At 53.2% G+C, this 15544-nt stretch overlaps 1 protein-coding gene across 4 annotated transcripts in view; it reads left to right on the plus strand.

Annotated features, from left to right (window-relative positions):
• SLC25A37 (solute carrier family 25 member 37) overlaps nucleotides 1–15284 on the plus strand; it is a 34106-nt gene extending 18822 nt beyond the window's left edge. For 3 of the 4 annotated variants that reach the window (XM_016141528.2, XM_016141529.2, XM_036233977.1), the window contains 3 exons: nucleotides 9798–10026; nucleotides 12107–12163; nucleotides 14074–15284. In XM_016141528.2, coding sequence (XP_015997014.1) covers nucleotides 9798–10026; nucleotides 12107–12163; nucleotides 14074–14594 — 807 coding nt within the window. In that variant the 3' untranslated portion in view covers nucleotides 14595–15284. The other variant, XM_016141530.2, reaches the window with a different exon arrangement.
• The last annotated feature ends 260 nt before the right edge of the window (nucleotides 15285–15544 follow it).

A 15544-nucleotide genomic window follows, 5' to 3' on the forward strand; every position in this document is an offset into this window, starting at 1 on the left:
AGCTTCCGGTCGTCCTGTCATTGAGGCCCCTTGTGCCTGTGTAAACTGACACTGTGCAACTTTCCTGTGGTTATATAACCAGGATTAATGTCAGCAGCTGAGTCCATTCATTTAGAAGTGGCTAGGGAAGGGCAGTGAGCATGGGAGTGGGCGGGCGGGAGGGACCGAGTCTCTCCTGGGCCTGCTGTGGGCAAGTCCCCTCACTTTTCTGAGCCTCAGTTTCTCTTCTGTTACGATGGGCCGCGGACTAAAGGGCTGCATGGCAGTCCTTACAGTGCCGTTCTCCGTGTGCCGCGATTGCTCCCAACCAGGGCAAATCCTGAAGGAATTAAGAGTTTTACGAAGGAATTAAGAGTAAACAGGACAACATCTTAGGAATTTGCGGTTTATGGCCGGGGGAGCTGGGGCACACATAAAAGCAAGGGCAGCCAAATGCCAGGCCCCAGGCGAATAGCTCAGAGACTTTAGGAGGTAGGTGCGTTTATGAATGCCATTTACGGATAAGAAAACAGGCCCAGAGAGATTGAGTAACCTGCTTCAGGTGCAAAGGTGTGATGAGAAGGGAGTGCAGGGCTGGGATTTAAGTGAAGGTGGGGCCCCAGGGCCTGTTCTGGCTGCCACGGGCCTGGACTCTGTAGGAAGCTGGAAGCTGCCTCACCTTTGTCCAGCCTCTTTCTGGTCAGAGGGGGTTGGGGTTGGGGTCGGGTCTCCTGTCCATTCCTTGTGAGGGTGTAGGAACTATGAAACTATGGCCTAGAGTCCCCAACATGAGTGCCCTGTGGCCGGTGGCTTCCTTCTGGAACCCCGAGGTCTATTGTGTGGCTTGTGGCCTATTCTGTAGTCTAATGATTCCTTTCAGACATGCAATGAGATCCTTTGTGCCCAACAGCCATTCATCAGTAAGCAGGGAAAAACACCCGCACCTTCTAGGCAAGATTAAGCCAGTTTTGGTGGTGGTTCTTAATAAGATTTCAGTGCCATTTGTATTAATACAGGTAGCGGTTTAGGGGACATCCTGGAGTCCTAGAAATAATGGCAATGGGGATAAGCATTGATCGAGCACCTGCTGTACCGTACTAGGAGATCGATGTGCTTACGTTTTCTCGTTTATCCGTCACAGGAAGCATGTGAGATAGATATAGGAGTTTTTACAGATGAGGGAGCTGAAGCCCAGAGAAGTTCACTAACTTCCCCAAGGGCATATGGCTAAAAAGTAGAATAGGGCTTTAGTCGTGAGCTGGTCGAGGACAGGGCCACTTTGTGTCCTCAGGCCCTATTAACGGCGTCAGGAAGTAGCTGTTCACTCAAGTGAGGAGCTTCAAAGGTCAGGGGCTGCCAGAGCACTGGGTGGGTCAGGTAACTGAGCGAGGTTTCTTTGAGATACCCGGATTGAGATTTTCAGCAAAATATGGTTGAAGGGTGGTCAGACCGGCAGCCAGGTCTGGGAGTCGAAGCGTTGGGAAGACCCTGGCTCGGCGCTGGGTGACCAGCTCTGGAAGCCTGGGCAAGTCACATCGCCGTCTCCTCACTCACAAAGTAAAGTCGAGGTGAGGAGGCCAGACGGGTGGCGGAACTCCGAAATCAAACAGACGCCCGAAGGGAGTCAGTCCCACCATGCAAGACACGCTGGCCGGCCCGCGGGGGCCGAAGCAGTGAACGGGGGCCGGAGCCGTCTGGGGAGACGCTGCCGGTGCCTGGATTCTGTTCTTCGGCACACAGTAGGTGCTCTGGTGCTCGGGGGGCTTTACGTGCTCCTAGGGGACTTCCTTGCGGGCTCTCGTATGAAGTCGGTCCGTGGGGTGCTTTGATGCTTTAGAGAGATTACCTGTAGGCCAGGAAAATAGATTGCTTTTGAGAATGAGGCGTTTCTCCAGGGGTGCCTCTGACATGCATCTTGTCCCTCCTTGGAGGTGGGGTGTTTATAAGCCTATGGCAATGGGCAAGGCTGCCGAGTTAGGGGAGACCCGAGAGAGGCCAGGTGGCTTGAAAGCAGTCCGACTGCTGAAATACACAGTCTTGGCTTTTGAATTACCGGTGGAGTGCCAGGCTTTTTCATCCACGGGTGAAGGGTTTCAACCTGGGTGGGCTAATGGTTCGCGTTGCTTTCAAGGAGAGAGAATGGGTTCGTGTCGAACCGGCCACTCTTACTGTTTGGGCCCAGTGGCCAAGCTGGCCACCAGGGTTGGGACATAGCGAAGCTGTGTGACCTCCACGAGAAGGGGCTTGTGACGGCAGGTTGGACGTAGACAGACCCCCCACCCCCACCCCAGGAGCTGCATGAACTTAACCAGCGAGGGTTTAGGTGACTTTGACATAGTCAGGCCTTCTCCTCCTTCAGGAAGCACATGTGACTCAGCACGGTCAGAAGGAAGTTAGCGAGCACCTGTGATCCCTTCCAGTCCTCCCTTTTATGGGAGGTTATGTCACCTGCGACTAAGGGCGGCTCTGAACCCAGGTGCCTGGCTTGCAATGCTGTCTGCACTCTGTGACCTTGGAGCACGCTGCCTGTCCCCTCTGTTCTCAGTTTCCCTGTGTGTACATGAGGGTAGTTAGCTACCGATAGAACTTTTCAGTGTCTCGATTGTTTTGTGAATAGAGGCATTGGGGCTCAGAGAAGGACATTGGTTTGCCTAAGGCTGCACAGCCCAGAGAGGATTGATATGGGGCTAGAGTGTAGGGCCCTACTCTCGTTAGAGATGGCCAGGTGGGTAGGAGTGACTGGTGGTTCAGGCTTCCCCTCCAGCCCAGTGCCCTGCTTGTCCTCTGGTCCCCAGTGAGGTCACCAACCCCACCCAGGAAACACGAGCCCTGTTACCCGAAATCTTAAGAGTTTGCTCACCTATAGAGCAGAAATAATTTAATCCTTTGGGCAGGCCACAAACTGAACGTGTCTTGGGTACATTGGGCCCGAGCCAGGAGCAGATTCTTTTATTCCTCCCTTCTCCTGCTGTAGAATTTTCTAGAGAAGGGGAGGAGTGAGTAGGTTTGGCTCCTGGGATAAAGGAATGTGGGAATGGTTCAACCACAGGCAGGTCCGTGAGCTGCCGCCCGAGGGCGGGGACGGAGACCCTCAGGGGCATGTGGCCTTGCCGTCAGCCACAGCTTGGAAGAGCGAGGCCAGCATGTAACAAGACCCGGGGGGAGGACTTCTGTTACACCGGCCAGCGCCCTCCTCCAGAGGCAGGAGAGCCCATTGGTCCTGCTTACCGTGCAGCTCTTCACGGCTCCCGTCATCCTTTGCAAAATGTGACCGTGCAAAGCACTTGACCCTAAAGTAAATTCCAAAGTCCCTAGCAAGCTGTTTCGAGCTTCCCATAGTCCAGCCTCAACCCGCCTCTCTCTCAGCAAATATTTATTGGTCATCTATTGGTCAGCCACGCTCCCGAGTCCAGGGAGTCACCTGCACCTCACCTCCGCGTCCTGTGCAGGTCCCCTCCGGACACACCCTCCTCCGTCCCCACTTCGGCCAGAGTTGTTCTCTTCCTCTCCCTGCTCTTTGCCTTTTTTAAAAATTTTCCTTCAAAGTAACACATGCACATAGTCCTCCCATCCCGAAAGAAAAATAATAATAATCCAGCAACGCAGAAGGGATCGTAGTGACAGCTCCATCCCTTATTGATTGGGGTGTCTTCCCTCTGTCTAGGTGCAGCTCAAGTGGCACCCCCCTCCCCCACCCCCACCCCCACCCCCCGCCACCCTTCCCTGGTCAGTTGCGACCTGGGGTCTGTCTCCTCTAACTGTGGCCTGTTTCCGGGAGCTCTCGTGCTTGGTGCTGCTGTGGCTTCTTCCCCGGGAGGCCAAGGCACTCTCGGCTTTGGTTGTCTTGATGGAATTTGTGTTTTCTATTAACTTCGCGAGAAAGGCTCTTCGCGTTGTCATTTCGTCCCTAGAAATAGCAGTGCCCCCCCCCCGACACACACATACATACTCCTGCCCCTGACAGGCCCCGCAGGTTTCCCGACTGTGTCTGGAGAGCATTCGTGACAGGGGCCACAAACCGCTTTGCAGTCCAGGGCCGCACCTCAGAGGCGGCGGGCCACAGGAACCGTGGAGTGCGGCCGGTCTGTTCAGAAGGGCGACTGCAACTTTTCTGAAGTTGGGTCCCGTGGGGCATGCGTGGAAAGGCGGAGTGGCCTCGCCGGTTTTTCTCACACGTGCGAGCCACTTCCTCCCACGCCCTCCCAGGCCCCTCCCCCCTCCCCCCCCACCCCGACATTAGGGCGACCTGAAAATCGAGGGGCGTCCGGGGCAGCTCGAGGGGGGACAGGGAAGTGGACACGGTTTCCGCCGCCTCCCCTCTGTTCTTCGTGCCACTTGTCAGCCTGGTTTCCCCATGCGCTGGCCCTTCGCTTGTCCCAGCATCCGTGGTCCTCGGCAGGGGCTTTCGGGACGTCCAGGCCCCGAACGCCCTCATGCCGCCCTGCACCTGCTCCTGACACGTAATCATTCCCCCAGCACCCCCTTTTCCTGGGGCGAAGGCAGGGACATGTTTCCAGCGACCAGGCCGTGGTCGTCAGAGGCGCCCCGCGCGGTCCCGTCTTCTGTGACGAGGGCGGCGAGGGCCCCGGTTCCGAGTCAGAGCCGGCTGGCCGCCCGGCCGTCTCGCACTCGGAGCTTCCCTGTGCGTGGTTCTCCCGGATGCGGTCCGCGCGCCTCCCAAGGACCCCAGAGCGTGCGACAGGGCTTTCCAAGCCCTTAGTGAGGTCCGTGGCTTGATTCTGGAAGGCCGTCCACGAAGCTCTGTGCGGAAGACGCCTCTTCTGCCCCGCCTTGCCGGGACCTGTGGGAGCTGGGACGTCACCAGCAGACCCCAGAGCAGCGGCACGCAGTGCCGTGGATGGGCCCTGGGCACGAACCGGAGAGCTGCCGGCCGGGGGTGGTGGGGGGCCAGGGGTTGGTCCCTGCAGCCTGGCTGAGACATTTTACCGTGGTTCGACTTAGTGACTGTCAGGGCTACTTGGCAGCATTTGGCAGAGAGGATAGAACTAAACTTCACAATTTGATTCCTGATTCTGAGGTAGGTACTAGGTGGCCGATGCTAGCATGACTTGGCATTTTCCTAGCGCTTGCCAGGGTCCCGGACCCTCGTTGTTTGCTCTGGGGGAAAGCTGAGGACGGAGGTTCCCGCCCACCTTCTGGAGCACAGCCCGGGGCCCTTGGTGGGAGTCGCGCCCCTCAATCGACCAGTGTGCTGTGTGCTTGTTTATTCACACCAGGCGCTGGGGGCCCCCACCTCGGCCCAGGCTCCCACTGCACTCACCTCAGAGTAGGGCTGCGGCAGATGCTTTTGAATGGACAAGTGGGCGGATTTCACCTTCTCTTCTCCTGGTCCCTTTAAGTGCCACGTGTGCTTTCGGCATGGGAAGTTTTCTTTTAATATAGTATTACTCGTTTCTTATTTTTTCAAGGTTGAACAAAGAGGGTCGAGAAGCCCCAGCTGGGTTCAGGTCAGGGGGGGGCGGGGGAGGACGGTGGTCGGGTGAGGCTGCAGGGGCGTGGGCTGGATGGGGCTGTCCTCCGCAGGATGCTCGGCGTGGTCTCAGGTCTCCCGCCAGGCTTGGCTTGCTCCCTTTGCTTTTCTTTGCTATCCTGGCCCAGGGCTCAGGGCCCAGATCCCAGATCCGTGCCTCCTTGTCTGTATGATCCGGGCCAAGTGGCTCTCCCACTCTGCCCCAAGTTTCCGGTCAGCAAAGGCAGGTGCTGAGCCGGCTGTGCTCTCCAGAGGCCCAGGTGCCCCGCAGCCCCCGTCATGTGATCCTGTGAGCTTACCTGGGACGGCACACATATTTTCCACACTCTCCTCCCTCCTCCCCTCAGTAAGAGGACAGGCCACCGAGGAAGGCTGGTCCTGTTTTGCCGTCTTAGGGGAGACTCGGAGGAAGGGGCTCGGAGGCACATTCCATTCCGGCCAGTTCAAAGCCAGTACAGAGTCTGCATCTCAGACGAGGCAGCTCTCCTAGAGCCTCTCATCCTCGCGCCGGAGGAGACTCGCTCAGGTCACGCTCTGAGGGGCAGAGCCAGGCCAGAGACCCAGGTCTCCTGGTTCCTGGGCTAAGGCACTTTTCTTCATCCTGAGCCCTTGAGAGTGGACAGCAGTTAGGCAGTGGGCGTGGACTGAGGAGCCGGCACGCAGAGGAGAGCTCCCCCTGCCGATTCCCCACGCCCCTTCCATCCAGGCTGCTCCTGCTGACCCCTGCGCAGGGACCGCCTGGGGGGTCCTGGTCCCCGGAGCTGATCCCCGCCGCACTTCCCGCTTCCAGGGCCAGCCAGTGGCGGAGCTTATGTTTTCGCAAGCGCCTTCTGCGAGGTGGAACTGGTTATTCAGTGATCCGGGCCTTCCGCTGCCGAAGACAGACGGCTAAGACGTGCCATCTCAAACCAAGTTCAACAGGCTGCCTTCCTGGGGGACGTCGGGGAGCCTTTAATAACACGCCGGTGTGCGTCGCGAATGTCTAAGAGGGGAGAATTAAAACGCAGAGCGTGGGGATTTATTATAAGGAAATGAGAGAGCCGTTCAGCTAGGCCTTAAGCAGGAACTGAAACCCAGGACAGGAAAGGAGATCCGTGAGATTCTGTCTTGGGTTTTTGTTTTTGTTGTTGCATTTTAAAAATGTCTTCCCTCTCTCCATGCATCCTGCTTCATTCAGTTCCTTTCTCTTTCTCTCAGCCTCACTCCCTGACTTTCCCCACACCCCCCCAGTTGTGGTAAAATATATAGAAGTCAAATGTACTATCTGAACCGTTTCTAAGTGCACAGTTCAGCGGCCTTGAATGAAGTACGTTCACGTCGTGGAGCTGCCGTCGCCAGCCGCCAGCCGTGAAAGTCTACAAGCTGCAAAATCTAGACTCTTTCTGCATTAAACAGCCACTCCGCTCTCCCCCTCCCCTCCGCCCGTGGCAGCCACCGCTCTGCTTCCTGTTCCTATGGTTTGACTGCTCTAGGGACCTCCTGTAAGTGGACTCATACAGTGTCTGCCCTTTTGTGTCAGGCTTATTTTATTTATTTAGCACCAGGTCTTCAAGGTTCATCCCTGTGGTAGCATGTGCCAGAATGGCCTTCCTTTTTTAAGGCTGAATAATATTCCAGTGTGTGTGTATACCGCCTTTTGCTTATCCATCCGTCCATCCATCCATTGATGAACCCCTGGGTCGTTCCTACCCACCCCTGACTTTTTTCCTCTGGTCCACAGGTAGAGAAAAAACGCCCAGCTCCGCTGTACATTTTACAGGCAGAGTCACGGGAAAGGAAAAAGAGAGACTAAACTGATTGTAGCCTTTCCGGTTCCGGCCTCTTCTGCCTTACTTCTCACGTGGCCGCCTCCGATTTGTCTCGGCCTCCCTTTCGAGGACGCTCCCACGACCGTAACGGCGCAGCGTGGCCACTCCTGGTCTTTCCTCTGAGCAACTTTTGGCACCCTCAATGGTCCTCGTCATTCTCCCCTTCTCTCACACTTTCCTTGTGTCCCCGTCGACTTTTCCTGTCTGCATCGTGGTGCCCAGCCCTGAGTGGGTGCTCTCTGGCCGGCGGGTTGGAGAAATGAAGGAGCTGCAGGCCTAAAGGGACTTCGTTCCCAAACCTGGCCACTGTGGTCTTCCCTGGGGTCCCTGTGCTCATGAGCCATTTCCCTCTGTTTGAGGCACGTATCATTAAATATGGCCTGCCCTTTTGTAGACCACCCCTCGAGAATGGAGAAGTCCGCCGAGCGTGCAGACATATATACCCAGGTGTCCTCTTTCCCACAGGAGGATGATGTGTTTTGGTTCAGTAATATTTACCCTTCCCATTGCCTTACCCCTAATGCAAAAAGTCGGCAGGGAGGAGCGATCAGTCCGAGATGTCCCTTGTATGTATGTGAGAATGTCAGGGAAAGACCCTCCTGAGGCCTTCATGTACCTAAAGGCGGGGCGGAGAGGGGATGGTCACTGTTGACTGCCCGTCCATGCCAGGCGTTTCCCACCCTTCTCTCAGTCTGCCAACGGCTGTCTGGGGGATTATTTCATGCCCTCGGGTTAAGGAACCCGCGCGAAACCCCAGAGCTAGAACTCAGATGGACGGCGGTGGCTTGGCTGTCTCTAAAGCCTTGGTGCTACTGCTTCCCACCTGATCCCTTTCCGCACACACCGCCCTCCCCGCAACGTCCCTACCCCCCACCCCCCGATCGCATAACCAGGGGTGACTGCCATACTGCCCAGTCTGGATGGAGATCCTTACTGCAGAGTGCTAAGACTGGCAGGGGCCTTTATTTCGTGGTTTTCCAAACTGAGTGATGGTGGAGGCTGGCGAGTGTAAAGTCTGCAGAGTACGCTGGCTGGAGACCCAGGGAGGAACGGATGGGACAGCCGAATTCCAAAGACTGTCTGGAGGAAGATGGCCCTCTTCCTTGGGCGAGACACCAGTATTTTTATTTCTTTTTTTAAATTCAGGCCTTCGACTGATTAGGTGAGGCCCACCCACACTAGGGAGGGTAATCTGCATTCCTTAACGTCTACCGATTAAAATGTTAATCTCATCTTCTTAAAACAACGCCGTCACAGCCACTCCTAGACCACGTTTGCCCGTATTTGGTACCAGTGGGAGCACCACAGCCTCACCGGAAGCTTAGCCATCACCTCTGTTCAAGCGCCTGGGTGGCATGATGCCTCCGGCAGAGGCAGAGAGAGCTGGGTCCCGGCCTCTCAGCTCTTATAATCCTCATATCCAGTGACAAGCAGACACGGTGGTTTTAAGACAGTGGATGATGACACACACAAAGCGGTTTGCACAGCCGGATTGCGGCATATGCTAGAAAATGATCACATATTCATTTGCAAATCCTTCAGGGACCACAGTCAGCACCCCCCCCCCGTCTATGCAAATATGAAAGCGGTTGCTACTAATTCACAAGAGTCTTCCAGAGCATTATGGATTCTTTAGCTGGAAACTGACACCTCCCTTAACGAAGGAAGAGATTGTAGCCGAACGAGGAAACACAACCAAATAAATGTATCATACTTTGATACGTTTGATGTAATATGTATCATATTGCACTAAAGTATTTTTAATTTTTCATGTTAGACTATGTCCTTTTTAATGTCTGCCTTTTATTTTTCATTATTTTATCTTTTATGGCGAAATTGCCTTACGGCCCAATTAGTTGTTCAGGGATAATGCTTGTGGCAAAGCTCTTTATAGTAAACACACTTACGGCGAAAATACTGGACACGGGCTCGGGGATTCTGGGGACATTTCGGGGTAGGAGCTGAATGGGAGCTTCCAGAACAGAGAGCTCTCAGATGCATGAGGACACAGAAAACTGTAGAACCAGAGTGGGAATTTCAGGATAAATACTAATGCTTTTATTTGACTAGGTCTGTGAGTTTATTGAGGGGTTTTACACACATTGTTTTGTTTGATGCTCACAAGAACCCTAGTTATTTTGTTTGTTTGTTTGTTTGTTTGTTTTAATTAAGGGTCCTGAGGCCCAGAGAGGTAAAGGGATTCATCGCAGGTCACACAGCTTGCCAGTGGCAGGGCACGTCTTCCTGCTCCAAATCCCGCCCCTCATCCTTTCCTCCCTTCGCCGAGTCTAATGAAATCCATGTAAATGTGTGTATGTCAGGGGAGTGGAGAAGGGAAGAGGAGAGAGTTGAGCACTGGGAAAGAGAGAATCAGCGCTGTTTTCTTCTCCACGAAATTTTGTGAAACTGTGAACGTGGGTTTTTTTTTTTTTTTTTTCCTCTCTCTCTCTCTCTGGATCTTCCCTCTTTACCCTCCTCACTAATGCTCGCTCTTTTCTTGGTTTCTCACCCTCTTCCAGACACGGATGCAGAGTTTGAATCCGGATCCCAAAGCCCAGTACACAAGCATCTACGGAGCCCTCAAGAAGATCGTGCGGACCGAAGGCTTCTGGAGGCCGTTGCGGGGCGTCAACATGATGATGATGGGTGCGGGGCCGGCCCACGCCCTGTATTTTGCCTGCTATGAGAACGTGAAAAGGACTTTAAATGCCGTTTTCCACCACCAAGGAAACAGCCACCTAGCCAATGGTATTTGAAAGCGTTTGTCTGGAGTTAGAAAATTCTGTCCTTCGACAGACCCTTCCCCAGGGCTCTTCTCCCTGTGACCCAGCAGCCTGACGCCTCGTCTCTGCCACGCTTGCTTATGAATAAAGAACTCTAGAGCCGTGTGTGCACACACACCCAAACATAACGCACGCACACACACACACACACACACACACACACGCTTTTTTTTTTTTTTTTTTTTTTTACGTTCCCCTCCGCTTTCTGAAGCCTGGGGAGAATCGGTGACAGAGGGGTTTCAGTTTTCATTGTTGTGTGGGTTTTTCATTTTTGTTTTTTGTTTTTTTTTGTTGTTGTTTTAAACATTCAAAAACAATTAATGATCAGATCTAGGGGCCGAAAAAAAAAAAAAGAAAAAAAAAAAAAAACCCCTGAATAGGAACAAAACTTTTGAATGCTGGATTCAAAAAAAAAAAAGTTATCTGGACAGCTTCTTTGAGACTATTTAAAAACTGGTTCAACAGGTCTCTACAACGGCAAGATCTAACTAAGCTTTAAAAGGTCAAGAAGTTTTATGGCTGACGAAGGATTTGCTCCTGCGCAGATGGCCTTTCCCGCCTTAAGCCTCTGGGGATTTGGGGACGTCGCCCCCATTCTTCTCCATTTGTCTGGGTTGTATCTCCCTGCGATCAAGGGCTGAAATAGTTTCCTTTTGTTGTTTTGAGGGAATGGGATGGAATGGGATGGGCAGGGGCGGGTTTGAGTTCGGCGGGCAGCATTTCCGTAGACATGTTTAACCAGGCCCGGCTGAGCGGCGGTTTTCGCCTCTCGTGTGGGTTCGGCTTTCGGTGGTTTTGTCTGGGTGTGCAGTGGGACTGTGGACAGCGGCCTCCGGGGTACTTATATTACCAATTAATCATTCCACAGTGGAGAGCTAGAGGTGACCCGCAACAGCTTTCTTCCCTTCTCTTTTTGTTCTTCTCAGAACCAAAAAGCATCCCTTCCACCAGCAAACCTTGATTGTAATAACCGCACCTGGCTGGTTTGAAGACGTTTGTTTTGTGTTTTGAAAATTGGCCATTAATTGCATTTATTGAGGTGGTCGCCATCAGCCCTCATTTCCCTGAAACTGTCTATGTGACGGTTTAGCTCCTTGGTCACTGAACCCCTTGGCAGCGGTTTGATGGAACCCAGTTTTTGCCGGGTTCTGCCCAGCGCTGTTACGGCGTCACTGGGGTGTGTGCGCTGCGGTCCCGCGCTGACCTTCCTGGGGATAATCATAAGCGTGTGTGCGAAGGAGGGAGGTGGGAGGGTATGCGTTTCCGAAGCCTTATCCTGGGGTGCCCCTGTCATTCCTACAACCTTCCAGCTGTAATCTTAATTCCTGGGCACGTTACCCGCAGAGGGAGGAAACCCAAAGCCAAAACTAAAATCCCAGGCCCAAATCAGTCTTTCGGAGTTCCTGGTTCTTGAAGCCGGGTGAGAGCCTCGTCTGGGGTCGGCTGTCTCTAAGACAAGTCCTGTCTTTGCACGTTAACCCTGAAAATCTCCTGGGTACAGATATTCCCAGTGTCCTCTTCCCATGCCTGGTTGGTTGGTTGGTTGTTTTTTTTTTTTTTTAAATGCCTGGATTTTATTAAGGAATTTTCTTAAAGATTTCTCTGCTGGTATTTTCCCCCCTCCCGGCCGAGGGCGTGGTGTCATTCCCTCTGATTGCCCCAGCGTACGGGCAGAGTGGTTGCTCTGTAGACAGAGGTGAGGGGCAAGCGAGCATGGAAACCGAAACAGTGGGCAAAGTCAGCGGCGTGGTGGGCTTCCGGGTACCGCCCAGCGCGAGCAGGTATAGCCTTGAACCAGGGTTGCCTGCACGCGAGAAAACTAGGTGTCTGCAAGATGAGCGTGTGGGCGACTCTGCCTGGGTTACCTCATCCATGATTTTCGTGATCACTTTAGAGCGTTAAGAGCCAGCGCTCATTGGGGTGGCGTTCGCAGTGCATTTTGCTTCTCAGGAAGCTGTGCCCAGGGTTCCGTCTGATTTTAGGCTCCAGGAACTTCCTCAGAACTCCTGGTCCCGGAGGGTAACTTTCTGGAGTTTGTTTTGCAGGGATAGCTGGGAGTATGGCCACCCTGCTCCACGATGCAGTAATGAACCCAGCAGAAGGTAATGTTCCATGGCCCCAGGGAACGGCAGCAGGGGATGTCAGAGGGGCTGGGGAAAAAGCCGTGCGGGGCGGGGGACAGAAGCTGGGGCTGGGGGATTCCTGGCTCCCAGGCAGAATAGATTCTCCCAGGAGAATTCTTCACCACGTGATTAAAGGCCCCGGGAAGGGACATGAGCATCGGAGCTTTTGGTATTCCTGTTCTCTTAAATGGAGCTACTCAAGAGTGGAACCCAGGGACTAGCAGCCATCAATCAGCATCTCCTGGGAGCCTGAGAAATGCTGACTCTTAGGTCCCAGGACAGGCCTACTAAACTAGAATCTGGGGATAAGGACTGGGAGTTCATTTTAACGAGCTCTCCCGGTGATTCCTTTGTATGCTTTCGCACTATAAAAGCTGTGCGTGCACACACACACACACACACACACACACACACACACACTCCCTCTCTCTCCTCCGGCCCTTGTTTTATCCACCCTAGACGAATTTAGGAGGAATCCGAATTTAAGAGGAATCCGACCAAGACCTTTCATGAGGGCTTACGTTCCATTTTCTTTCTTAAAAGGAATTCGCAGTTATGATGGAGAATTTCAAACGTTCGCACATGTAACGGCGAGAGTGTTGTGAACCCCGTGCACACATCACTCTCCTTCATAGTAGCCTTTGGCCGTTTTTGGTTTTAGCTGTCTCCTCCCACCTCACCCGTTTTCTTGTGAATTTTGGGAGCATTAGAAAACCAGTTCTCAGTAGAGCAGACTTGAGTTCGGTCAGCTCTTTCTGCGTCCTTAGCCGACCGGGTCTGAGCAGCGGGGAGCTCGGGCACCTCGTGATGGGCTTTCAGCTGGGTTGTAAGTCTGTGTCCTGAGGCCCTTTCTCCACCTGCCTCCTCCCGTCTGAAAAGGATAGGGAGACTGGGAGGTAACATTTAAAGTCTAGTCTCGCGAGGTTGTTTGTTTTTGTTTTTCAGGTTAAACTTTCTTTTTTGCTCTCAGCTGCCCCCATGTCCTAGCAGACAGGAGGCTTGTTTTGTTCTTCAGTGACCTGATGGGTCAGATTGGGAGGCGGCCTTCACTTTTTGTGTGTTCGAGGCGATATATACAGGGACCTGGTCAGTGACCAGTTTTAGCCCATGTCAACTGGGCAAGAATTTTGTTTTTATTTTTCGGAGGAGGAAAAGAAGGTTTTACTCTCCCCTCTTCTCCTTGACAATATGTTGATTTAAGGACTTTATTTCTTTAGAAGTAAAGAAAAGCACACAGTATGTGTTCATTTTGGGAATGTGTGGGGCCGATACTAAGTCTCGGGGACCATGATGGGCCCTCATTTGCCTCATGTCTTTTGAACCACCAGTTACTTTGATATTAACAAAGCCAGGGTCCTCATTGGAGGTTGTCATTGAACTTGGGCTGATAATATTTGTAACTTCTATTCCAAGAATACCGTGACACAGAAGTTAATGATACTGTCAGAGGTACAGACCGTAGAAGAGAAGACGGGACCACGCATCCAGGAGATATTTTGGGACAGAGGAAGGCCAGAGGGGTTGGAGAAAGATTTAGATTTCTGAAGGGTGTGATGCCCCAGGCAGCCAGGATCTGGGGGTCAGATCGGGGAATCCAGTCTGAAGTGGTGGCCTGATTTCGGGACCACCTTAAGATTCAGGCCAGAGAAACGTCAAGAAATAGCCACTTCCTGGCCCTGGGTCGGGACTGCCTGGAGCTGGCCCTCTGTGGTCTCAGGTCTCAGGCTAGGGCTGTGTGTGTGCTAGCCATGCCCTGTTACCAGCGTGTCTAAACTTGCTTGTTTCTCTTTATGGCTTGGCTTCCCCTTCCACTCCGACCTGGGGTGGGGCCAAACCAACCCACTGCCCACTGACCGCCCGTGTGTCGTGCCCTGCGGCTCCGACGACAGTTGTGAAGCAGCGTATGCAGATGTACAACTCACCACACCGGTCGGCCCTCAGCTGCATCCGGACCGTGTGGAGGACCGAGGGCTTGGGGGCCTTCTACCGGAGTTACACCACGCAGCTGACCATGAACATTCCCTTCCAGTCCATCCACTTCATCACCTACGAGTTCCTGCAGGAGCAGGTGAACCCTCACCGGGGCTACAACCCGCAGTCCCACATCATCTCCGGAGGGCTGGCCGGGGCCCTCGCCGCGGCCGCCACCACCCCCCTGGACGTCTGTAAGACCCTCCTCAACACTCAGGAGAACATGGCCCTCAGCCTGGCCAACATCAGCGGCCGGCTGTCGGGCATGGCCAATGCGTTCCGGATGGTGTACCAGCTCAACGGCCTGCCCGGCTACTTCAAGGGCATTCAAGCCCGCGTCGTCTACCAGGTGCCTTCCACTGCCATTTCCTGGTCCGTCTACGAGTTTTTCAAGTACTTTCTCACCAAGCGCAAGCTGGAGAATCGAACGCCATACTGAAGGAGTAGGCTGTGGGCAGCGGTTCCAGAATCTTTTATTTTTCAAAGGCTTTCTCTGCCTGCTTCCGTTCCCTTGCCCCGACACCACAAGGTGTTCGCAGGCGGGGCCCACGGCTCCCCAGCACCTCAGAGAGAGGATGGGACAGCCGCGTCCCCGAAGGCCGTCCGCAGGGGCATCCGAAGTGGCGGTAGCCGGGGAAGGGCTCTGGAAGGGGAGCAAGAGATTGCTTTGTCTCTTCCTCCCCTAAGAGGGATGTGGCTTTTCCGCTTCAGTGTGTGGCAGGTCCCTCCCCTAGAACTGTAGATCGCACAGGAGGGAAGAAAATGTTCAGTGACCGAAAACATTAAAGGAAAAAAAAAAAAAAAAGTATGTAAAAGTTCCAGTACACAGTATAAAATAGATGGATAATGTTTATCCTTTATTTTTCTACATAGAGGTTTTTGGATTCGTGTGTGTGCCTGTGTGTGTGTGTGTGTGTGTGTGTGTGTGTGTGTGTGAGAATAAGTGTGACAGTTTGGATTACAAAGCTGTCTTGTTTTTGTTTTTAAAATAGAGGGCTGAATTCTTCCACTGGGTTAAGTGAAAGGCACCCAAGTAATAAATTGCTAGATGTGGCCTAAAATTGTGTTGAGCCCCCAGGTGGAAGTTTCACTTGAATGTAAAATAATAAATATAAGTTTATATTTTGAATTTCTCTTTTAATGGGGGAAAAAAAACAAGGGATGTTGGGGAAAAAAAAAAATCAGAGTAATGCTATGTGTCTTCCAGTACTTTACTTTTTTCTGTCATTCAGTCAGTCACTTTCATGGGCCTTTTGACTTTGTCTTCTCTTCAAGCCCCAGGACCAGAGGTCTGGCCCTGGAGACTCTCTCCTGCTGCGTGCATGCACAGGTACCGGGGGACAGGCTCGCTCACACTGGAGGACAGCGGCCCCCAGTAGAGTTCGATGA

Source organism: Rousettus aegyptiacus, unplaced genomic scaffold (genome assembly GCF_014176215.1).
Source record: "Rousettus aegyptiacus isolate mRouAeg1 unplaced genomic scaffold, mRouAeg1.p scaffold_m13_p_16, whole genome shotgun sequence".
Classification (NCBI taxonomy): domain Eukaryota; kingdom Metazoa; phylum Chordata; class Mammalia; order Chiroptera; family Pteropodidae; genus Rousettus; species Rousettus aegyptiacus.